Source organism: Limanda limanda, chromosome 12 (assembly GCF_963576545.1).
Source record: "Limanda limanda chromosome 12, fLimLim1.1, whole genome shotgun sequence".
Lineage (NCBI taxonomy): Eukaryota > Metazoa > Chordata > Actinopteri > Pleuronectiformes > Pleuronectidae > Limanda > Limanda limanda.
This window is the reverse complement of record NC_083647.1, coordinates 19,259,849-19,284,405: the sequence shown is the minus strand read 5'-3', so window position 1 is coordinate 19,284,405 and position 24,557 is coordinate 19,259,849. Positions and strand designations below refer to the sequence as shown.

At 43.6% G+C, this 24,557-nt stretch overlaps 1 protein-coding gene across 1 annotated transcript in view; it reads left to right on the top strand.

Moving 5' to 3' along the window:
• Positions 1–21,856, top strand: part of dph6 (diphthamine biosynthesis 6) — a 64,412-nt gene extending 42,556 nt beyond the window's left edge. The window contains exons 13-15 of the mRNA XM_061082759.1: positions 7,488–7,736; positions 14,072–14,456; positions 20,417–21,856. Of these exons, the coding sequence (XP_060938742.1) occupies positions 7,488–7,736; positions 14,072–14,456; positions 20,417–20,535 (753 nt within the window). The 3' untranslated portion in view covers positions 20,536–21,856. The remainder of the gene's footprint in view (positions 1–7,487; positions 7,737–14,071; positions 14,457–20,416) is intronic.
• The last annotated feature ends 2,701 nt before the right edge of the window (positions 21,857–24,557 follow it).

Genomic DNA, 24,557 nt, shown 5'->3' with positions numbered 1-24,557 from the left:
GAAGGGGCATTTTGCCTAACGCAATGAAAAACCATGCCCCTCCGTCCCTCTCCACCCATAGCCCGGCTCTGGTTGGGCACGGTGCTACAGAGCGACAAACAATTTTATAAACAGCAGTTTTTTAGTATTTTTAAAAAATTTGATCTAATTTCCTCACTTAAACATCATAGGTTTACACAAGAACAACCGTACAACCCGGACAAAATTTATCAAAATGATATTTCTGATGTAAAAAAAATAGTTTTTCACTGAAGGCTTGAAGGATTTTTTATTTTTTTTTTCTGATTATTCACATGTGTCCCCGAGCGTCCAGTCAGTCTCCCCTGACCTTGGTCATTCTACTGAGCGGCAGCTCCTGACCAACACAAAGTTGACCAGAGCTGACATGACAGTGTTACTCCTCCACACGGTTCAGTGTCTATGCGATGGGCACGTCGAGGGCAGACATAACAGGCACAATAGAAAAATAGACGTAAGCATACAGAAGGTGGGGGGTGGGGGAAAAGGCCAGTGTCCCTGCCTCAGACTGACCACACGTTGCCTCAACAATGGCTCATTACAGTCGCGTATCCTAAGTGTTCTTTTTAAATTTGTCAACGTAACACCCATGTGTTTTGATCGAGTGCTTATGCTTCGTTTTGTGAGTGAATGTAGAGTTATGGACCCGAGAGAGTGCATTCAGGAATAACCTACACTTGTCTGTCTTTGTGCACTTCATACGGCTATTTATGTCGCCGTTTAAGTAACACTGATTTTCTGTGACAGTTGAGCATACAAGGGTTAGGCTCAAACTGGAGCACAAACAGGAGGAGGAAAAAAATAGAGATAGCAGAGGGAGAAAAAGGAGGAAATATAAAAAGGCAAATGTCTCCCTCCCCCCTTTCCGACGATGCCTTAAATGAGAAGCCGAACGCGGGGAGAGATTCTGCAGAGGGGAGAGAGGTTGTGGTTCTCCTGAAAGGTTTGTATTTGTAGAAATGAGGTGTCAGAAGAGGCAGGATTTCCTCAGGGCGCAGCACAACATGAGCCCATCTCTTATCATTTCCCACTCCCAGACGTGATCTGCTTTGAATGCGCTAATGCTGAAAGAGCCCCACAGACTTGAAGCCAGTTCGAGATGAAATCACAGCACACAGCCCTGACAAACTGCCATCCACCACACAAGGATTAAACAGCCGTTGCACATCAAATCCCCAACAAAACGCAGAAATAATATATGCACTTAAACACATTCTACAAAACTTCAACCTCAGTTTTTTTTGGCCTTTTTTTTTTTTGATCCCTACATTTTCCACCATCTTGAGCTGTTTGCCAACCCTAAAATATTCAAGAAAAGAAAAGGACCCAAGTTTGGAGATTTGTCACATATGTTAAGAATGTTCCTTAAGAGATTAAAAGTGGAAGAAGAGATGTCACACCATTTTAGAACAGTTTATATGACTAATTAAGATTTCAATCCTGAATCCACAGTAAAAGCAGACTTCCTGGGTGTGGATCTGGCCCAGTGCTGCACACACATCATTTCAACTTTCAAAAATAGCCTTAAAGTTTTAGCTGTGAGTTTTAAAGCACTCATTTACCCCTAAACTCCACAGTGAAAACAAGTCTCTAAAGATCTTAACTGTTAAATGTTTGACTCCTGGGGCACCAACATGGTTGTTGTAAAATTAATGGTGTTTTCCTGTTGCTGTAATTTACACTTGGCTACTTTTTTTAGATAGAGTTAGTAATACTAATAATAATACTGGGGAAAGATTAGTATCTTTTTCAATGGAGATATACTTGCAGGTTTAAACCCTACACATACTATGTGCTAAACTATTGAATCATCATCTAGAAAATATTTATTTCTAAATCTTGTGATTATAAATTATCTTTGGCAGTCCCTCTATAAAACACATTGTTTTATTGTAAACAAACAAGACTTTTAGAATATTTTAAAGAAAAATGATATACGTCTTTAAGCATCATTTGAATCCTCCCACATCAGCCTTTTGAAAAAGACACATTTAGCCCAAATACACGAAAGTATCCGCCACTTAAAATATACAGTAAATACTTAACCAACTCGTACAGTCTGTCTGAACAATAGTCAATGTACACAAACTTAAAATATCAAATTCATGCAGTTCTCCCCTCATGCATTTTTGAAGAGCGTATGAATGAGTGACTGCAGAAGTGGCTGAATAGATTAAGGACCATATAAATCATAAAGAGTCGGTGATTAACACTGACTGGGAAAGTGACACAAAGAGACTGTGTGAGTGAATGACGAGGAAGACTTAGTCAGTATCTGAAATGAATGTAGCCAAGGCTGCTGTCTGAACTCCAGAGAACTAACCAATAAGAATGCAGAAGGAAAAAATCTGTGTAAAACCGTCATCAAATGTTTTTACGTTCAGCAGATGTATGAAGTTCGCTGATGATCTTTACTCTCATATATTGACTTGTGATGCAGCCTGCGATTCAGTAGGGTCGTCTCATTGACCAGTTCCTTCGATCTGTGTTGCCCTGTGTGGCTTGTGACTTATAAGATCGCTGAAATCTCATAGTTTGTATGTAAGCACGATAAGTTCTTTAGAGAACTTTACACAGGTTTTGACTGATGATGTCTGTTACCAGCTAGCATTCCCCATCAGACTTGGTGTCTCTCTCAGGCGTCAACCCAGTGAACAGTGCAAATGTTTTTGTTCAATTTTATGTTCTTCCTTTAATATCCCTATCCTACTACATTGAGTGGAGTTGATGATAAATTGTAGTATCTTCTGATATTTTACACATTGTCACCTGTAAATTTACTAATGAATGGATGTTCCACTGTTATAAGTGTCAGAAGAGGTTTCTAAACAAGCTCCATCAATCAAATGTAATCAGCAGCAGGTATCTGAGCCCAAGTAACACAAAGTCCTCGAGCCTGCTGTGAGCACACAGCTCAGGGATGTGAGCATCTCACCTGGTGAATGGATTCCAGGCTGCTTACAGCATTGTCTTGGTTCTGAAGATTGAAGGAGAAGTAAGAAGAAAAGACGGCATCAAGCCTGGACTGAAGAACTGTCTGGACGCCCTCTCAAGTGACGAGCCCCTCAAGGCTGATCATGCAGCTGTGATTACAGCTTCCTGGTGATTCACCTGAAACATGACAAAGAAAATCCATCTCGGTGTTGACACTTGCCGTTGTAATGCAAGAGGACCCAGTCACAGAGGAGAGTTTTGCATCTTACCTTTGGCACCTCACGGCCTGTTTCAAATACTGTAAAGCCCGGACCACACTGCCTGAGAGACGGGTGGTGGGAGTGCCTCGGATCTGCTGCGTGTATTTTTTCAAATAAATGTCGGGCTGTGCACTCAACTTAATGCCAGCACAGTACGGGTTGAAGCCTAGCATCTTACAGTACTGCGATAACCATCAAAACCTTGTTAAAACAAATGAATGGATTAATTTAACAGAAAATGCTTTTACTTTGAAACAAGTACAGGAAGTGTTGCAAATATTTATGTGGTGACATATTCAACAGATCTCAAATCTCTAGTAGAGAAGCAAAGTAAAGATTTGTCACATAAGTCGACTTTTTTATGTAATTTAAGAGCAGTTAGAGACCATGTTGGAAGGACATATCACAAATACTAATTACATTTTGGATGGAATTACCCGCCCTGATACTGCACGGCCATTACCCCTTTAGCTTAGTTACATGTGTCCTTGCATGCAGGAAAAGTTACACCATATTAATCCAACCTTTTTAACAGGCTTTGTATTATCATTTTCCTGTTTAAATTATGCATGAGGTCTCAATGGGGAGAAATGTGACCATTAGCATATCTGATAGGACCGCTGGAGCAGTTTCCACCTCTCCCTGTCCTTGGAACCGGGCAGCAAAACCTGACTGTTCGTCAATACCAGGTCACTTTATCCCGGCTTCGCCCAGTTCATGTGTACCGGTGGAAAGCTCGGCTAATGACACTTGGAGACGTCCTCGACGCGATGGGGGCCCAGAGGGCTCCAACACCAATGTGAATATAGTCTAGCACTGTCTGGTCATCTCTGGGAGCTCTTTGACAAAAAAAAATGCAATTAGAAACACCTCAGACACACCAGCCTGAAATGAGACACCGTTAAGGGCTGGAAGCGGACACAGGCAGGCGCTTCCTGAGTACATTTACATATATGTTACTGTCTGCAGCTCGCGGAGATGGACAGAGGATGTCTTTGAGGTTGGTGACCTTTTGGTATGTCATTGGGTTTATTAGAGAAATGATGGTGTTTTAGCCATGAAATAAAGGTCGATAAAGCATAAAGGCGAGAACCAGCGTAGTTAATATAAAAATAGAACGGCTGATTGGAAGTGCGTTCGGCTGAGGGCCTGTTAAAAGATTATTTTGATGTTGCTGTCAAAGTCGATTTTTATTGTTAAGATTCACAATTATTGTTTATTGTGTCTCCATGGTGATGCCCATCTTGGATCTCGTAGAGCAAGAGATTGTTGTTCACCGTTTTCATGTTTGGAGTAATGATTTTATTTTGAAGGAAGAAAAATTAAATCTGACACGTGGAAAGAGAAGATGAAACACAAACAAACTTTGGAGCCACTGACTGTTCTGACATCATCTCGACAACATAACTCAAATATCAAATATTGATATTGAGGTATAGCTCCTATCATCATCATCCTCATCATCATCCTTGCACACCCACTGTGTTTCCTCTGATAAAAACTGATTGAGGATATAACAGTACATTTTTGCCTTAACAGTCTATTTATAAAAGATGAAATGTCTAAAAAAAAGCCTTTGAATTACACCAGCAAATATCAAATATTATTAAGAAACAGAAGCACAGTAATAAACCAACATGGACGTGCATTATTGATTCAATGTGAGCACTGTAAGACGCCGCTCCTTCCCTTCTCTCTGTGGGCCGTTTAGACCACTAAGGTTAGCATTTGAAAAATACTTACCTTGTTATAGAAAGTTTAATGTCATACGCAGTTGTTTGACCCTTATGAATATTAAAGGATCTCATCTCCCGCCTATTAAAAATGCATGTGGCATTGTGGTTGTTGATCACGTTTAGAACGCCCATGCAAATTGGACTGTCTTTCCTGTCAAAGCCAAAGATGAATAATGTAGTTGTGTTGTATATTCAGGGACACACCATTGACAGTCAATTAACAAGTTTGATTGGTGTGTGAACTCATTCTTTTGAACTGTTAATTTTATGTAAATAGTATTCGCTCTGCCTTCGCCACTGTCTCCCCCCCCACCCATCCAGGTTCACTACAGAAAGATGTGCCCCCACTGCCGCAAACCCCCAAATCCCCAATTCCACCTCCCACTAAGAGTAACCAGAGTGGGATCCTTAATAATTGATCATCACACACCTGCTTGGTGGAAGCTATGGGAGTCTGCCTTTAACAGTCGAGGGGCCCCACGCGAGCCCCTTTTGATATTCAAATCGACAAATGGTAGCCGACCTTTTATGAATTCAAAATGGAGCTTGGGCTTTTCATTGGGACCAGCTTGTTAAAGGATTAAGGCCCTGCGTCCAACCTGATGGAGCTCCTTCTTTGTTGGACTGGATATGATGGCATTTGATGGCTCGTAAATGAAATGCCAATGACAATTTGTTGTTGATGTGTGGGAATCTGGCTTTTATGGGAGTGACACAGGCTCTCGGGCAGATCCCGCTCGCAGGTAAATGATGCGGTGATTGATTCGTACTGGTTGGAAGCAGCGAGGGCCTTATCTCCTGCCTTTCGTCCCATTCTCTCACTCGTTCCTCTCTTGCTCGTCCTCACCTCGTCTCTCGTCTCCCGCGCTGTCCCGGCAAGTTTGGCGCAGCAGAGATGGAAGCTGACAATTGATCACAGTTGACAAGTGAACCCAGGAGCTGGGGGATCACTGCAAACCCATCTGATTAAACATCCATCTGAAATAACCACGTCCGTCATGTCCTCCCTCTGGCGCTGTGTAGCTAGCACCTTGTTCTTCTTTACTGTCCCATCAGAAAGAGATCTAACACACTTCAACTATCCTGTATACTATTCACTTCCTATTTGAAGAAGCTGGGTCATATCAGAGACTGTAAATAAAGATGGCTGATGTTACGGCTCCCCAAAAGCGAAGTGGTGGGTGGCCAGATGACATATGTCCAAGTTCTCACGGAGGGTATGTTTTCACCCCTGTCCATGTGTTTGTTTGTTTGTTTCTTTGAAAAATGTCAGTAAAACGAATGGACGAATTACCACAAAACTTGTAGGAAGGATACGTTGTGGCAGAAAAAAAACATTTTAGTTTGGTGCTGATCCAGGAACTTCTTTGTTGAGAGACTTTCCCAGGGTATAATTCATGAATCTTGATTAAATAAATTGAGATTGGCCGAGTTATGCACTCTAAGGAGTTCCATTAGTTATTTGATGCCATAAAAAACTGACTCTTGATTGGTTGAGCAAATGTATTGGTGGGTCCTTGCCACGATCTCCACGATCCCTACTGTGCAGGCTCCTGATGATGTCATCAGTGCAAGATGGCAGCTTTTGTAACCAGGATATTTTGGCTTCATTTCTGGACAGTGAGAGGAAATGGAAACGTGTCGTCTGTTTGTATATGCAGTCGATTCCTGCCACCATCTGTGTAGGTTTTGTTGAGAAACTTTGTTTGATATTAGTGTGCAAAGAGGTTTGGTTTAGAGCTTACTCTTTACTAATACCTGTTTTCTACTTTAACCCTGGTAACCTCAACGTGAAACATGATACCCTAAGCTGGGTCTTTGCTAATTAGCAAAGTATCATGTCTCAGGCCATGTATCAATTGATTGAGACCTCCTTGATCCTCCCTTGACATCTGCATGAGGGTCCCTGCCTTGGCCGGGGATTGTCAACATGTCACCAGCATCTGTTTGCATTGACCAGCAGCTAGTGTCCGGCGCTAGTACCCTCCAGCCTCCGAGGGTCTCTAAAGACCTGACCTCCTTAATGTCACACCTCATCCCAAGTCGCCTCTCTGCATTAAACAGATAGATTTTCTTTTTTCAAGACTCTCGAGGTATTAAGCAGAGAATTGAGCTTATTATCACATAGTTAATTATGCTCATAAATAACATTGGTGCCACGGAGAAGCATTGGCAGGCTTCTAGCAGGAATACCTGCTCGCTTTATAACTGTGAAATGAAAATTGTTGGTGATAAGATGCTGAAAAACAGGAGAGGTGGAACTTGTTAATTAATGCACTGCTAGTTAAACGTAAGATTTTAATTAATGTTAATTTGATTATAACACCTCGCTGATGAGTATTGTCCTTTATTTTATTAATTAAACAAAATAAGGATCTTGACAGCTAATTTTCTGATTGAATAGCAACTCAATGTTCAAGTTTATAATTGTCTACTTTACTTTATATAAGAGGGTAGTTCTAAAACTAATTTAATTAAAATTAAATAAAACTAAAGTCAGTCTCAACGCTGTGTTTTCCGTCTGTCTTCTTCTCTCCAGGTAGATGAGTCCGTTTTCTGCGCAGGCCAGATTGCCTTGGTGCCGTGTACCCTGCAGCTGATGAAGGCCGGCACCAGGGGGCAGGCCCACTTGTCCTTCAGCCATGTGAAGAAGGTTCTGGAGGCCGTGATCAGCAGCCTGACTCTGGCTCATGTCGTCCAGGCTCACTGCTACACCACCAGACGCCAAGACATCCCCGTGGTCCGAGCTGTTTGGGAGAGCATGCTGACGGCCGCAGAGGAAGAGCAGGTCAGCCCCAGTGCAGTGAGAGTTTTGTTGAATGAAAAATGTGCCAGTCGTGAAGGAGAAGAGCTATGTCTGGCTGATTTATTATAGATGCAGAAGAAATATTGATCATACTCATAATACGATATTACACCCACATAGGACGAACACATGTTTAATGGATTAAAAGACAGTGAGATCCTTGTTTCAATGAATAAGTAAAAGAGGAGGAACTCCAATGTATCTAAGTTTTTCAGAGAGGCCCTTTCAGATCCGTGTTGTTGTGAAATAAGCGAAAGTTCCTTGCCCCCTCTCTTCCCCTGGAGACCCGAGCCGCAGCGACTGATATTTACCAGCGAGTGCGCTCATGAAAAGTTGATGATGTGGGAAACGCTGGTGTCTTTGATAATGTGGAGCTCGGCACAGAAGCAGATGTCTTCCTCAGAGCCGCCCTAATCCTTTGCCCCCACACACCGTTTTGGAGCTCCGTTCAACTCTCCGAGCAGCTTATCCCCCTCTCCACCCCTCTCTCCTGCCACCGCCCTCCATCCGTCCCTCCACTCCGCCGCCCCAGCTTACAACCCCTGCCTCCACACGTCTAGCGGGGGGGCACCAGTCTCCCCTGGCAGCCCTTCTCCTCCCACAATAATCTGTCTCGCCACGGGAGCAGGGCCTCGGGGAGAAGCGTCGGGAGCCCACCTCCAACATGTGGCTCTGGTGTTAAAGACTGCAGAGTGGATGTCAACTTTGTGTCACTTCCTCAAAAGTAAAGCAGTGCATGAGAAATCTAAATGTATAATATTAATGCCAGAAGTCGTATTTTCTAAACCTTTTAAATGTTCATCCCAAAATTCCACTTTAAATACTTTCAGTGGGTTTCAGTCGGGAGCTGGTAACTATTTGTGAATTTATATGACACACTTTTTTTTTTACGTCTGCAATGGAGGGTATGTTCTCATTTGCTTATCTGTTTGTAAGTTAGCAGGATAAATCCAAAACACACTACACCGATTTCTACGTAATTTGGTGGAAGTGTGTGGTTACGGCAAAGGAATTTAAAATCTTGGAGCAGATGCGGATCAATGGGCGGCTCCAGAAACTTTTCTTCGATTTCTTAAACATGTCTAGATGAGGCGTTCTCCAAGTGCCCTTCTAGTTTTGAAGTGCTGAAAGCGTAGTATCAATTTAGCATGTAGATTGGGATGTTTGGATAACAGGCCTTACTAGAGGAAAAGCATAGGGTCAGAGGTCACTGGAGGTGGACAACATCGCCCATCTGCTGTGCGTCCACGTGGGGTTTAGGAAGAATCAACACTACTCATTTGCATAACCCGGGATTTCTATGGGGAGACCATGTCTAATTTCCGAAAGACTTCCAGATTGAGTTTCGGTGCTAGGTGACGAACCCAACCTCACTTTGACTTAATTAGATGAATTGTCTTGGTCGGCCTTCCTAGCTCAGCTGTTGAACATACACCGCTCTTTCCCTTCAGGTGCAGATGCACAGGTAAAGATAGGGAGAGAGAGAGAGCAGCTGTGGTTTTATCCTAAACATGGGGAGATGCTCTCAGCCTGGAGGGGGGGGGGGGATTATCCACAGCACCGGTGCTCATCTGAACTGACTGTAATTACGATGTTTAACTCGGGTCAAACACCGGTAACAAAACTCCCACAGAGAACAGTTCGAACATAGTTTCCACCTGTTGTTCCACCTTCATTCACAAGCAGCTTTATGTGGGGATCCATTTGAACAGACAGCAGACTCATATTTACTCTCCAAGTTAGTAACCTAATACTTCATATAGAAGTCTTTTTTAGAAATGTAGCTGCAGAGAAAAACAGGGCAGAGTTCACAAAATGCAAATACACTAGAAATTGAATTATTATAATAGCTACATAATTATCTGTTACGTTTTGTTTAATGTGCTCTTGTAGATTTAAATTAAAAATGCCAAATTGGATGTTCCTAAAAATTAGAAATAAACATTATACCATATAGTTGTTTTATTCAATCTTTAACTGTTCCAGTGGTAGTTTGAGGAAGTTAAACGGGTGAAGTGCATTATGACGGAAACGCCAGCGCCTCGCCCGTCTGTGAAGCCATGTTGTTGTTGTGCGTTGATAATTTATCTAATCAGGTGGATGAAGAAGCTCGCAGGGTTAATTGGGAGCAGACTGGAGTCTCCACAAGTGTGAAATTGCATTTACGGTGCATTAAACCACAAAGAGCCTGTTTGTCTTTGTGTGTGCGAGCGTGTGTGCGACGGGTTTGATGAACATGGAGATGCTGATGTGATAAGTCAATAAATGTTAAACAGACGTCCCTCTGTGTTGCAATAACAGGTTCTGAAAAGGTGTCACAGAGGAAAATTATTATTAAGCGTGCTATATTTATAGAATGTGGGAAATTATTTTTTTCAAGAAATGATTGGTGGTGTTGACAGGATTGTCAATTGAAATTATTAGTAAATAGAATTGTACTCAGTGGAGCGCACACCTGGAGGCCCAACAGTCCCATTATGAAACCACATCCGACTTCACTAGATCCTGGTTTTTATTTGGATCTGCACCAAATTTCACACACTCATAATTTTTAGTCCACTTAAGATGTCTGTATTTTCATCAATATCCATTAATTGTTTTGGGGAAATTAACAGAAATGTGGAAAAACGCCATTTTACAATGTTAAAGACAGTAAAAAAAAAAATCCTGGATCCGCCCTGGTTCAGATACACGCCAAATGTTGGATCAGAAAGTTATGTTTTTATTTTCATTATTGTTTTCAGTGAATCTTGTGGATCTTTGAGACTTGCCATGGAAAGACCATAGTAAGATCTCTGGAGTTCAGTGTGTGTTTCTGAAAGCAGCTAAAGTGATAAATAATTATTTAATCCGCACCAATATCTAATGGGGATCTTTATTGGAACATGTCCCGTCCTTCAACCAAGTTTCGTGGAAAGTCGTTCGGTAGTTTCAGCATAATCCTGCTGACAAACAAACAAATGGAGTAAAAATATCTTTGCAGAGCTAATGAAATTGCAGTGTGGAGAGTTTCTCCCCTGAACACCACAGTAAAACCGTCTCGTCATTATTTCCCTCCTGCTTACTTTGGACTTTTTGAAGCTATCTTGGCCTCTGCCATGTTTTTTTAATGGCCTCATTCTTAAACTTCTCCTCACCCCCACGGACTCGACCCTGTGCGATTCATTTACACAAACAATCGGATGAGCTTCAGAGTGGAATCTGGAGAAAGGAGAGTGAATGGGGAGGGAGGATATTACGGCAGGCTGACAGCACTACAGTAAGTGCTGAGACATAGAGCCACATGCTGGAGGAGTCCCGCTGGGCAGGAAATGTAGGGGAACTGGCTAAGCAGCGCAGGCCCATCAGCTCCCTGCTGCTCCTCGCCTTTACACCACTTCCTTATTACCGTGTTTACCGTTCGGCTTTTACGCCTCTCAGCCATCCTGCCCCCGCCGCACGCTCCGGGCGCATGGGCGCGAGTGAGAGGGAGGAAAGTGGGGAGAAAAGAAAACAAACATAAGAAGAGGCAGGTCACACCCCATCAGCGTGGAGAGCTGAGCCAAGCAGATTTAGACTTCATGCGTTTACCTGCTGCCTGCGGAGTGAGAAAGCACTGGGAGAACGGCTGCACGCCCGGCAACTGAGGGGAAATGGAGTAATGAGATGGATTGTGTTAAGTGGTTGCACACACACACACACACACACACACACACACACACACACACACACAAGCTCATACACTCCCATTGCCACCCTCCTGCCCTGTGAACTTGCCACTCCAGCACTAAGCTCCGCCATATATCAAAGTTTGTGTTTTATTGGCTTAATTTAACAAATGATTTCTGGTCAGGATATCACCCAGCGTTTCCCCCCCCACCTCTCTTTCTCCTGGCAGGGAAACACCGTGATGGAGCTCTGACCACAGTGTGAGAGCTTTCAGACATGCACTGAACTCCAGATAATCTCCTGAAATGATCTGGAGAGGCTGTATATGAGAACGCATATTCTGGAGTCGTTCCTGCCAGCTCGCCAGTAAAACAAATGTCCAGTGAGCTCATGTGAAAATACAGCAGGATCACGTCCAAATTAAATAACAAAACCATGTCAAGAATCAAGTGGGTGTATTGATGACGTTTCAATAAACCACAGAATCAAACAAAAAGAAAACCCAAATATCTGCTGATTAAAAAGGGGAAGCATAACTCTTGAAGGCATGTACACAAGAGGCCAAGAGCACTTGTTACATATACTCTTGATGACTGCTAGGAAAATGGTGACAATAAAATGGTTGAATCCACAGCCACCTACAGTGGCACAGTGGAAACAGAAGCTGAGGGAGGTGTATGGAATGGTGGCTTTAACTGCTCAATTACAATTAAGGTCTGATGTTTTTGTGAGGAGGTGGCTACCTATTGCAGGATACCTCTCTAACTGAGGGGAATCCTGTGGTACAATGGAATGTCTTAACTGTCCATTTATTTATTTATTTATTTATTTATTATTTTTCACTAATCAGTCTGTCATATATAATTTGTGATGTTGTCAAGGAATGTTTGTGTTTCTCTTCAATAAAGTTCTAAAAAAAACACGTAGAAGACAGAGATAAAGATGTCAATTTGGAAAGACAATGCGATTCGAGAACTTTTGTAGAGAAACACAGGCGCCACCCCTCCCCTGAATGCTCTGGATCCGATTTTCCCGAAATTTTCATGACATCATGTCTGAAAACAGTAGAAATACACACACACACACACACACACACAAAGACACGCAAGCACACACGCAATCATGCACCTTTGGCAGATTCAGCTACACAGAACTGCTGAACAAACTTCCCCACCTAATGCAACGTCTCGGTGCAGACGTTAATAAAGAAACAAACAGATCCTGATGTAACCTCGTCCGACAGCTCTGACAAAAAGCTCAGCAACTGTGCTGTGAGAAGAAAGTCCTGCCAGAGGCTGGAGCCGAGCGCCGAATCCCCTCATCTCCTCCCGGACACTCGCTCGGGTGCTGTACCTCGGCACCCAGGGCCTGCAGGGTGGCCTTTAAGCCTGGCTGAGCAAGGGCCCCCCCCCCACGTCCTGTCACTTCTCCCCCCCAGTTCCCGCTCTCTGCTCCATGTTCAATCACTATTGACAAGTGCACGAGCAGTTCCCTCCAGGAGAATTCCCCCAGCCCAGCGCCAGAAGTGCTAATATAACATTTATCAAAGCATCGGACACGTATGTGTGCTGTCACTTTGTCTGACACGCTAAGAGCTCGGCGGCCGACACGGCTATTGTTCTCCGCTCTGGTGATTGTTATTGTTGATCACCGCCAGCTCCTCGCTCTCCAGAATCGGCAGAGTAAAGAAATCTCAACCTTAAAGAACGGCACTCGTACACATTCAGGCCCACTCTCTTTCCACTCTCCAAGGCGAGAGGTTAGCTGCTGATACACAATTAAGCGTTTGCTCAAGTTTAATCTGATGGTAAGTGTTGCTCCGGCGAGTCTGGCCGACCGGGACGCGACGAGCCGTCAGCCGAAGGGACAAAGAGGCCGTCATCCGCTCTCGTCAACGATTTCTCTCTCTGTTTTGTGAGTGAATATCAAAATAAAATGCAAGTAACCTGTTATTATTCTGCACTTACGGAGTGGGGTGTAAGTGGATGAAAATTGATCCAGCCGACTGAAAAAGGGGGTTAAGTGTGTTTGCCCTATCGACTCCAACCGAAACGATGGTTATATAAAACACTCATTTCTCTCCCATTAGCAGATGAAGCCACAACCAAGTATTATTAGAGGGCCACGTTGTAGCACTGCTCCAAGACATTCTGCTGCTGCTAATGGCCCCTCGGTCCAGAGGAGGAGGAGGAGAAAAATAACGAGAATTTCTTGGCTCTGTTGATTCAAATCGAGACGGTTTTCTACTAAAGATGTTTGTGGCGAAGCTGCCGTGGCAGGTTGTGAATGATCTTCTCACAGAGGTGAGGAGTCATCTGAAATGGGACCTGTCATGTCAGCGAATGCAGCTCGGAGCCGACGAGCGGCCGTGAGCATTATGGATTCTCTCAGGATTGTTTGTACACTATCATTAGCAAGGGTCACCTCCCAATCTCCAGTTAATTGATAGCCTGTCAGTCTGCGGAGTGAAGAGTCCGTCTTAGTGCAGCGTGGTAGAATTTGTTTGACGTGTTTTGACGATAATGTTGATGGAGGAGTGTCTGTGGACGGAATGGATCTCAGCAGGAGGGCCACACGTTTGATTGTAGTGTGCGACTCGTGTGAGTGTGTGTGTGTGTGTATATAATTTACCAGCCTGTTCATTTGAATACCATCTGTGTGCATTGCAGGACTTGTTGTGGCAGCCTGACATCAAACCTGCTCTACTGGTCGCCGTGGTACCTGCCTTGCCCAAGGGCGCAGCCGTTGAGCTTCACGTAACCGCCGTCCAGGATGATTACACAAAGAGGACTTCCTGTCACGTGACGGCAAAGGTGGCGTGCGGGTCCATAGAGTGCTGCACCCTGATGTCCGCCGACAAGGGCAGCGCGTCACTCTCCCTCTCCCTGGCCTTGCCCGCTGGTGACCCGGAGGTCAAGGACGTGCAGGATGTAACGGAGGCAGTCGCTGCTACGTTCAAGAAAGCCATGAAGAAGATGGATGCTGAGCTGGTGCCACTGTGCGCCCGCGTGTTCTACAAGCACGGTCACTCGCTGGCACAGCAGATTATTAAAGGTACGTCAGCGTATCACTACACACAAGCCTTTTAAAAACCGGTCAAATATTTACACCCATTAAGAGGATTTATCCTAAATAAGCGGTTACACTTCTGAGGCGCACCGCTCTCCTGAAGTGAGGCCCCGGCGTCGCTGCATTAATGAAAACAAAGTGACAGCCCGTCTCTCTCTGCGCTCTCCTTTCAAAGAAAGTTTGAGCTGAGGCTGGTTAAGTAAACTCCATAAAGTATTCCAGAGAGCAGCCTCTCAAGAGGATATCCGCCGCTTCCTGTGTTTAATTATTGTAAGTCATTTTTTTGTTGTGTCTGCACTGTGTACAGTAACCCGAGCAGCTGGCAGTCTTTTGTCATCATTACACTTTTATACGCCACCATCTACTGCTCCCAGGATTCTAGGTTCTCACCGAGACACATGTGTGCGGCGGAATTTGTTTCATCCTGAGAGATGTTCCCTCCGAGGGAGAGCGGGGGGGCGACGAGCACATCGATCACACGAGCTCACTTGTCAAATCAACGCCGGAGCAGTCAATTAACATTTTTGAATCCGTGCCAAACTAGCCATCTTACTGTCATCTTTAGCTCCGACACAACTCATCTTATGGAGGATATGAAATCAGGGTTAACTGTGATGAATGTTAAGAATATGCGTTTGATGTGTGCGACAGAACAAAGGCAGTATTTGTTGTGTTGCCTGAATATATATAATTTTTATTGAGCATTGTTTCAGGATATATACGATGCTTGTCATTTATTTTGTCGGTCATTATCTAAAATGGAAGAGTTCATCGTGAGGGTAAACTATTATTAAAATATCTCAAATGTACATTTAACTTTTATTTTTTATAAATCTGTTTATTGAAACATATCATTTCATGTTACATGACCTTAACAAATAGATGCATGTTTTTTTTTTTACCAAATAAACAAAACATACAAACAAACAAACAAACCAACAAGTAGATAACATACAAAACATTATCCCTCCCCCCACCCCAGTTGGTCTTCCCTTTTCAAACAGAATATCTCATCAACCACCTTACATTTGTACAGTCACATTGATGTAAGAGCACAGCTGGACAAAAAAAAAAAAAGAACAAGAAATCAAAACAAAAAAAAACAAACAAAAAACACATAATATGTTGTTCACCATAGGAGTTGTAGCTACATTGTCGAAATATGAGACATAAAGTATAGAATTTCTCAGTTGACCCTCGGAGTGACAATTTGATTTTTTTCTAATTTAAGGAATGACATTAGGTCAGTTTGCCAGGATTGTTCATAATGTACATTTTAAACCAGAGATTCTCGTATTAATAATATAATGTTTTTTTAAATAGAAGCTTTTTACTCTCCCGATGGCTCATTGGTTTTCTGGAGCACAGTCAACCTAGATCTTTACCCTTGACATGTGTGTGTGTCGTTGATTATAGGCTGCACTGGCCACTTCCCTAAAACCATTTACTGACTCATCATGGAGCTGGAATCTGTTACCTTACTCTGCACGCACAGCCCGGCCCTGGGAGCCCCCCCCACGGGCGTCTTCATGGGTCACAGCCCCTGCTCATTGGGTGATGAATCCAAAAAGTCAAAGGGAAGAAAAGTAACACCTCTGGCGCTCAGCCTGGCAACTGCTGCTGTCAGCAGGGCAGACAGACAACAACCCCCCCCCCCTCCTCCGGTTACTTGCGTCAGGATTTACAGCTGAAAGACATGACATATGCTCCAAATGAAACCTTTAAACATCTTGTCTCAACCTGTTACTTACGATAGAAAGGTTTTCTGAGAGATAGGGCCCGGCGCAGCTCCACCAAAACCAGCAGAAACCAGCTGGTGTGAGCACGACAGTGTAGTGGTTTCACATGCGTGGCACCGTTACAATACAATAGTGTGATGGGAGTAATGGTTTCTACAAACTGAAACTTTCTGGTCGACAATCAGATGCACGAGGGTCGAGAAAATAAAAAAGTGATAGACAGATTCCACCGTTTATTAGTCGGATTAGTTTGGTTTACAAACAGTTGCCTATAAGTATGGAACAATATTTACATTAACACACATAACAAATAAAATATATGGTTACAACCCAATGCTCCATTGTGGTAATTTGACAGTTGCTGTTTGTTTTGACAGTTGCTGTTTGTTGCTTGGCAGGAAGTGAACCAGAACTGTAAACCAAATTAATAAGCTAAAAGACACTAAGCCTTAAAACACTAAAAGGGGAATTACAGAGTCATATAATAATTCTCTATGGGGTTGTCACTCTGAGGGACTACTTTCAGATCAGAAGTTATATATTATATTCTATATATATATATTCTATATTAATATCTACAATCAGATGCACAATGGTCGAGAAAATAAAAACGTGATAGACAGATTCCACCATTTATTAGTCGGATTAGTTCGGTTTGCAAATCATTCAGTAAGTATGGAACAATATTTACATTAACAAACATAACAAATAAAAGATATGGTTACAACCAAATGCTCAATTATGGTAATTTGACAGTTGCTGTTTGTTGCTGGGCAGGAAGTGAACCAGAACCGTAAAGTTATGTGCTGCAAAACCAAAATAATAAGCTTAAAGACACTAAACCTAAAAACACCAAAAGGGGAATTACAGAGTCATATAATAATTCTCTATGGGGTTATCACTATGAGGGACTACTTTCAGATCCGAACAGTTATATGACTTTGATAAAAGCTGCTTTGAGGAATCTCTCTGTGGCTCCTCCTCCACACACTCAGCCCCTCCACCTCTGGTTTCCTTCTCCTACGATCACATGAATGATCTTCATGAGCAGTTTCTAATTAAATCCCTGTTTACCGGTTAATTTGACCAGTTTGGAAGTCAGTGTAGCACGTATAAGAAGCACTGGCTCTGGGCCTCGGCCACTGCTTAAAAGCCCCATAAGCCCGGCAGGCATCGGCGGGGCCACTCCCCCTTTATACCACAGCCTTCACTGAGAGTGAAACCCCTTCTTCTATTCACTTAGGCTTATAATATATATATGTAATAATTCGTTTTTAAAAAGGCTGTTGGCGTTGCAGGGATTTGTATTGGTTTTAAAAACACCAAGATTTACCAGCAGCCCTTTCAGCTCCCTGTGTTTCCTCCGTGAAGCAGAATAATGGCCGGTCCTCTTGGGTAGATGGTTTAGTTCCATCCCATTGCTAATGTGATGGCTTTTGAATCTTCCTGCCCGGGCCTCTCAATGGGGCTCCCCGTGGGGGGGGCTGTGAGACCAGGGGACTGGGGTGAGTGATGGGAAGCGCTCAAACGATTTTTTTTTTGTGTGACTTTAAAGAAGAATTTCCAGGGATTGGGGCAAAGCGGTGTGTGTAATTACTCGCTTATAACTCAGAAATTTTTTTTAAGAATTGCCTGGTCGCTGGAGTCACCTTCACCCCCTCTCGTGTCTTTCACCCACGGTCGAACAGGCAGGTCTGTGTAGCCACACACCGACAGAGATCTCACATTGAGAACAGAGTTATTTCATATCTGTTCGTACAAAGATTAAAACGTCCCGACTTAAAACGAACTCGGTGCGATGAAGGGAGCGTTTCTTCTCCCAACACAACCACCCCTCTGGTCTGTGATATCTCCGACTCGTGTTGTCAGCGAGCCTTCTCCAGAGGATCCCTTCTCCCAGGGTGCATCACATGCTCTGATAACACATATTTAGGCTTTAATGCCCTCTAAAATCTCCCTGTGTTCAGTGGGAGCGTTTTAAGCTGTAGTGCATATTAGCTAATTAGGGTGTGTGGGCTCTTTGTGAGGATGGTTGTCATGCTGCGTGCGCTTCGAATGAAAGAGAGTGAGGCTTATTAAATAGTTCTGAATTGCTCGTGAAACCTCTGTCCTGGTTTTGCTTCTCTACAAGTTCACGCAGATGTCAGACAGCAGCAGTGCAGCACCAGTAGATGTTATTAAAAGACCTCTAGACTGCGTTTGACGTCTCAGACTCTAGACAACTGGTCCAGATTTTCATTTCTACACATAGAATATCAGACAGATGTCACTGTGAATGTCGAGAGATTGATGTTTCTGATAGTGTGAGCACAATATCCTGTGTAGACTACTGCCAAATACAGCAATATGTATTGTAACTAGGGTTGCAAAGGGGCGGTAAGTTTCCGGTAAATTTCCGGAAAGTCTCCGGAAACTTTCCATGGGAAGTTCAGCTCGGGGATTTGGGGAATTTTGAAAAAAAAAAAAAAAACAGGCAAATTAAACGCTGAGCAATAAAAACATCATTCAAAACTCCATTTTAAAGAGGGCAGGGCTATTGAAGCCTGCTGTAGTGTGCAGGACTTGTCAGGTAAGTTTCGATGATATAACTGCTGAAAATATTAAATTAACTATTTATATCTCTGGCATTGCATTAGCGTTTTTTTACAAACTTTTTTCTCATCTTATTCTACAAAACAATGCCACGTGCACTATCTCATGTGTGGAGACATTTCACCCCCATCCAATGTAGAAGGAAAGGCTGTGTACATTTGCAAATACTGTGCAAAGACCTATGTTAAGAATGACACAACGATGCAGAAGCGTATAGTCAAGTGCCCAAAGTTTCCTCAGGGCTCAAATCAGCCTATGACAAAACAGAATGTTTATATTTATGTCTGTATATGACAAGGTAAATACAGTTAGTATAAATCACCCACAACATTTCCAGTTTATTCCCGTTAATTCCCGTTAATTCCCGTATATTCCCGTTAATTCCCATGGAAAGTTTCAAACTTTGAATATTCCTGGAATTTTGCAACCCTAAACACAATACATAATGATATATCGTGTCGTTGCCCATGTATCGTGATGTATCATATGGCGTAACCACAAAACCCACAGCTGCAAAAACGACACAATGGAAACACAACCACAACGGAAGTGAGCAACAATTGATGTTGACAATGAAACGAGCAGAGTCAGTTACTGCGGTCAAGTGAGACGTCTTTTAGGAAATCCCGGTCCAGCCAGATGCCGTTTCAAAATGTGGTGCTCGTCTATTTGAGGAGTTACGGTACAGGTGCTTGGAGCAAACACCTTTTAACTTATGCATTTGCCGCCTTATTTCACCAACACACTACTGCTCTCCCAAATGTGTAACTCTGTTCCGGCCGTGTTGGATCACGTTGACCACGCCTGAGCCCCCCCCCCGTCCCAACATGCTGGTACACCAGAAGAAGAGAGAGAGAGGACAGTCGACCATGAGACAGGAACACTTGTGACCAATTAGCTGGCGGAGCAGGAGAGGGAAGAGGCAGAATCCCAGCGGGTCGCTGCTAAATAGACGGGCTGTCATCAGGACCGGGCTCTGAGACGCTCAATGAATTCTCACATGCCTGTCCACTGTCCATCTGTAGTCCGGCCACACACACACACACACACACACACACATACACACACACACACACACTCACACTTACTAACAACATCTCTCAGCTCCTGTACACCCGAGCAGAACTCCCAACACAGCTTCGTAACATCCCACCACAACAGGAGCAGGGGATCCATTCCACTAGACACCCCCCCCCCCCCCACTTCCCCAACAAGCTGCTGCTCAGTTGTCTAAAGGGCATGCCACGGTCCCACCCCCCACCCCTTCCCTTTGCGTTGGTGTGTTTGCTTGTATGTACGTTCAAGTTTGGGAGGGGTAGCTTAGAGTTCAGTCCTTGTTGACCATATGTCTGCGCTGCAGGAGGTTGAAATGGGAGGGCGGGGGGGAAGTGGGGGGGTTGCAATCTGCCATGGATGTAAGAATGCCAATCATTTGTAAACAGGCCCATGTTCACCGGTCGAAGGGTTAAGTGCAGCCTCTGTCCCGGGACTGCCCCGGTGGGACGGCTATTTGAGATCCTCCAGTTCAAATTCTCACGAAAACTAACGACTTGTTCTTCTTTTTCCCCCACCACCACACCCCCCACTTCCCTCTTGAACCCCTCCCCCTGCCAGGACTTGAAGAAAGTTTGAGACTCTCCCTGGAAGGGTCCAGTCCGTCAGTGGCCCTGGTTCCGGTCCTGGACTTGCCCGGCTCCCAGATCCTCCACCTGTCCTGCTGGCTCAGCTTGTAGAGACACAGCCAGCGTCAACAGCCGGACTCCGGTCGTCCACGGCAACTGGTATCCAGCCGGGTCGCTTGTGGAGGAGCCGCTCTGACAGCCCGACACCTCATGACTTACTGCCGCCGTTGCTCCCGTTGTAAGTCACTTCAAACCTGGAGCATCAGCGACTGTGGAAAAGAAAACAAACAACCTGCAGAGCTGCTCGTTAATATCGAATGCTCATCAGCGCCGGTCGTTGAAAATGCCAAAGCTCCGTCTCCAAGCGGGTTTTGTCGGTGTGCGGTTTCCGAGGAAGTGTTTATTCCACTTCACAGTCCAAGAACTTTGGCCGTTAATCCTCGGTGTCCTGGGCTGGAGCTGTGGCCGGCGAGCAGCTGTTGCTCTGCCAGCGGAGATGAGACTTGTGGAACTTCTAGCGAACCCGAGCCTGCATGCCAGCGGACAAGAGAGCCCAGTCTACACACAGAGAGACAGTAGCAGCGTCTCATTCCAACGAGGCGATAAACTCGATCCCCCCCGAATCCTACTGTTTCCAGTGGAATTTCTCTTAGCACGCTAACTAACACCCGTCATAAAGGCCCAGCGCCACCACTGACACCATCTGTTCAGCTGCAGACCTATAGATTTACTGTGTGTCTGGTGTGTAGCCGTGTGTAATGTGTGTGGATGAGTCGGGGGGGCTGTGTTTCTGTGCTCTCATGGTCCATGGGATTCAAGGTGTGTTATTATTGTGTAATGGGCAATCAGCACCAAGCACCTGAAAAGATTAAGCCTCTTTATGTTTTGTATTGATTCTAAGGCAGCCTGGTTAATAGGAGAGAGACGCTACCACACACAGCTGCAGGGCACGTGTGTGTGTCTGTGTGTGTGTGTGTGTGTGTGTCTGTGTGTGACGACCTGGGGAGAAAATAACACCATTAACCATTGCTCCTGGAACATTTCTTTTCTCAAAGATCATGAACCATATTGACGACCGGGTTGGAATGCATCTTCACTCCGGCTGTTCTCTTCCTCTCGCCCGTGATGGCGGGAGAGAGAGACGGAGGAGTGGAGCTATCGATCCTCACCCCTCCACGATATTGTTTTGATTGTTGTTATCAAAAATTGAACAATAGAGCCCGAAGATTTTTTATTGAGGCTTGAAAAAACACAAACAAGCAATTATTTATGAGGGCGAGCAAACCAATGCCCCATAAATATATACGGCGTGTTAATGTTCACGCACGTGGTTTTAAGAAGTCCCCACCAGGGGGAGATCTAGAATTTCTTTGAATGATGCAGCTGTCGGATCAGCCCTAAGATATGGGTGTTTTTTCAAACAAAGTACTTTTATTATGTATTTGTATACTTTAATCAAGTAAATAAAAAACATGTATTCCATTCACAACTCACATGACACTCAAGGCTCAACAGTCCCTTTAAATTCATTCAAACTGTACCCTCATAAATATCGGTTCCCTTAAGGTGCCTGATCGTTCATTCTCTGGGGAAATTAGTGAAACTGTCAAAATAGCAAAAACAAAAAAGTAACTGCAATCATAATATTAAAGGAAGTAGGGGAAAGATCTGCACCAGTATTTAATGATTCCAGGTTTTGTGTTATCTCAAAACAAAGATGGACGCGGGTGAAAACATAACCTCCTTGGTAGAGGTAAAGCAGTGAAACTCAACAAACAACATTCTTCATCCTATGGGAATTTGTTTCAATTATATGTTAGCTCTGCACTGGATTTGACTATTAAAATCCAAACTTGCGAGAGGATTCTTTGTTTGTCACTTGTGGAAATGGCTGAACTAAAACTCGATACTCGATGACCATGTGTCAATCACGCTGCCGACACGACACGCTGTCTCTCAGTGGCCATGTTTTCATACAACCGTGGTTAAAGCCACTAGTGTATCCTCACACCTTCACCCCAGCCGGTACGACGGCCCGTGGCAGACACATTTGTTTGTGTCCTCACCGCAGCGCCGTGTTTTCTTCACGAAATGAGAAAAGACAGGGTGACATTTGGTTTCCTCACGTGTTTTGTCAAATGTACAGTTTCGACCGAGCTGACCTGCAACCACGCGGCAAAACCAAACTAGCTGCTGTGGCTAACGCTGTCCTTTGTGTGCAGCGTACCAGCCCGCGGCCCTTGTCATTGTGGCCTTGTACATGGACTTTAAACTCTGCGTTTCCGCCTCCAGGCCAAACCAGGCTTGTGTTTGTGTGTGTGTGTGAGACTGTGTGTGACTCGCTCTCCCCACAGCACTGGGCTACAGTATAGGATTCCTGCTCAGGAGCGACCGAGCTGCACAAGACGCCCCCCCCACGCTGTCGTCTGTTTGCCTCCATGGCTGCGGTTTGTTTTGTTTTTATGTTTCTGTCATTTTTGTTTCATAATGCATTGATTTATTCTCCTGGCATTTTGTAAACGCATGATTATGCAGTCACCGCTCTGACTCAATTAAACTTGCTCTATCTGCTTGACTGGCAAGCCATCACATGCTATTGAGTGGTGTCTGCTGCCCTCTTGTGGTCGACATAAAGATTGCAACTTGAGACTATAGAGCATTTTTTTTTACTTATAGCCTGAGAGCCTCATTATCTTAAAGATCACTTTTAATAATGCCTCAGAATCAAAATCAATCCAATTCTAAACAGTTCTCAATATTTTCAACTGCTGTCACTTTTTTTTAAATCTCCACCCAGAAGGATATGTTTTCACCTTATTGTTGATTTATTTGTTCACAAGATTACACAAAAATAACTTCACTGATTTCCACCAAACTTAGCAGGGGGACGATGCCTGGGCCTGAAAAGAACACATCAAATGTTGCTGAGGAAACTGCTGGCGGAACCAAGAATTGCATAACAGAGCATTTCCTTCATCACTGTTAACTTTTCAGAGAATACGCCACAGATTTGATTTTCCATAGTTTGGGATGATGTCTTATTACAGATATATTGTTTAGGTCATCACACCACATCCTGTTTTTCCTGAGGACTCAGGACTGTCCGGCCGTGCGTGAGGTAGGTGCTCGAACTATCGTAGTTTGTCAGTATTTTGGTACAAAGCCCCAAACACAGATGTAGTTCATCACATATATACATTGGCAACGTCAAAAAACACAATCCTCTAACACAGCAAAGGAGAGCAACCGCACTGACTTCACACTCAGATGTGTTGTGTATCGATTATAAACAGGAACATATAGTTAATAACACAACTGGTGAAATATCTTCAATATGCCTCAGCCCTGTGGATATTACACTGATTACGATATGTACAGTTATTCAACCTCTAATATTATACCAGCCATTCTTTTATAGACTTCACAGGGATGTGATGATGTACAGTTTATATCTGGTGAAATAAAGTACTATACTCACAGTTTTTGTTGTCAATAAAAGGGTGTATATAATATAATCTGAGTCAATAAATTATTTTTTTGCGTAATGAATAACATTGTTTAATACATATGGTTAAATGGAAATGTAGTATTTGCTTGTAAGGTATTGGAATCAAGAATAACAGCAATTGGCAGTACAATAATTTCACTGGCTACAAATGTGTGGATGTGTGAAGACGTGAATGAAGTATGCATTCATTTTTATGTATTTCAAACATGCAAATTCAAAAAAAAAATTATACAAACGAGTGGAAAAAAGTATTATTTACAAATACTTGAATGATTCAACTTACAAAATCAAAAAGAAGCTTGAAGAAGTACAAAGTGTGATTAGTAGATTCTCACAATGTTTTTATTATATAGACTATATAAATAGACAATGCTCCTGTTGTGGTTGAAGATTCATATTTTATCTATTCATTATTATTTTTTCTGATAAAAGAAGGTGATTGATGGGATGTGTAGATTCACATCTGTATACTTTGATGTCAATCTAAAAGATGAAACCTCTAATATCCAGACCAAGATGTCTCCTCTCCTCTTCTGCACGTCTCCAGCGGGTAGGAACCAACGACCTCTGTTCCGGCGGAACATTTCCAGCAACGGACACGCTTGTGTCCGGAAAAGGCCTCCGA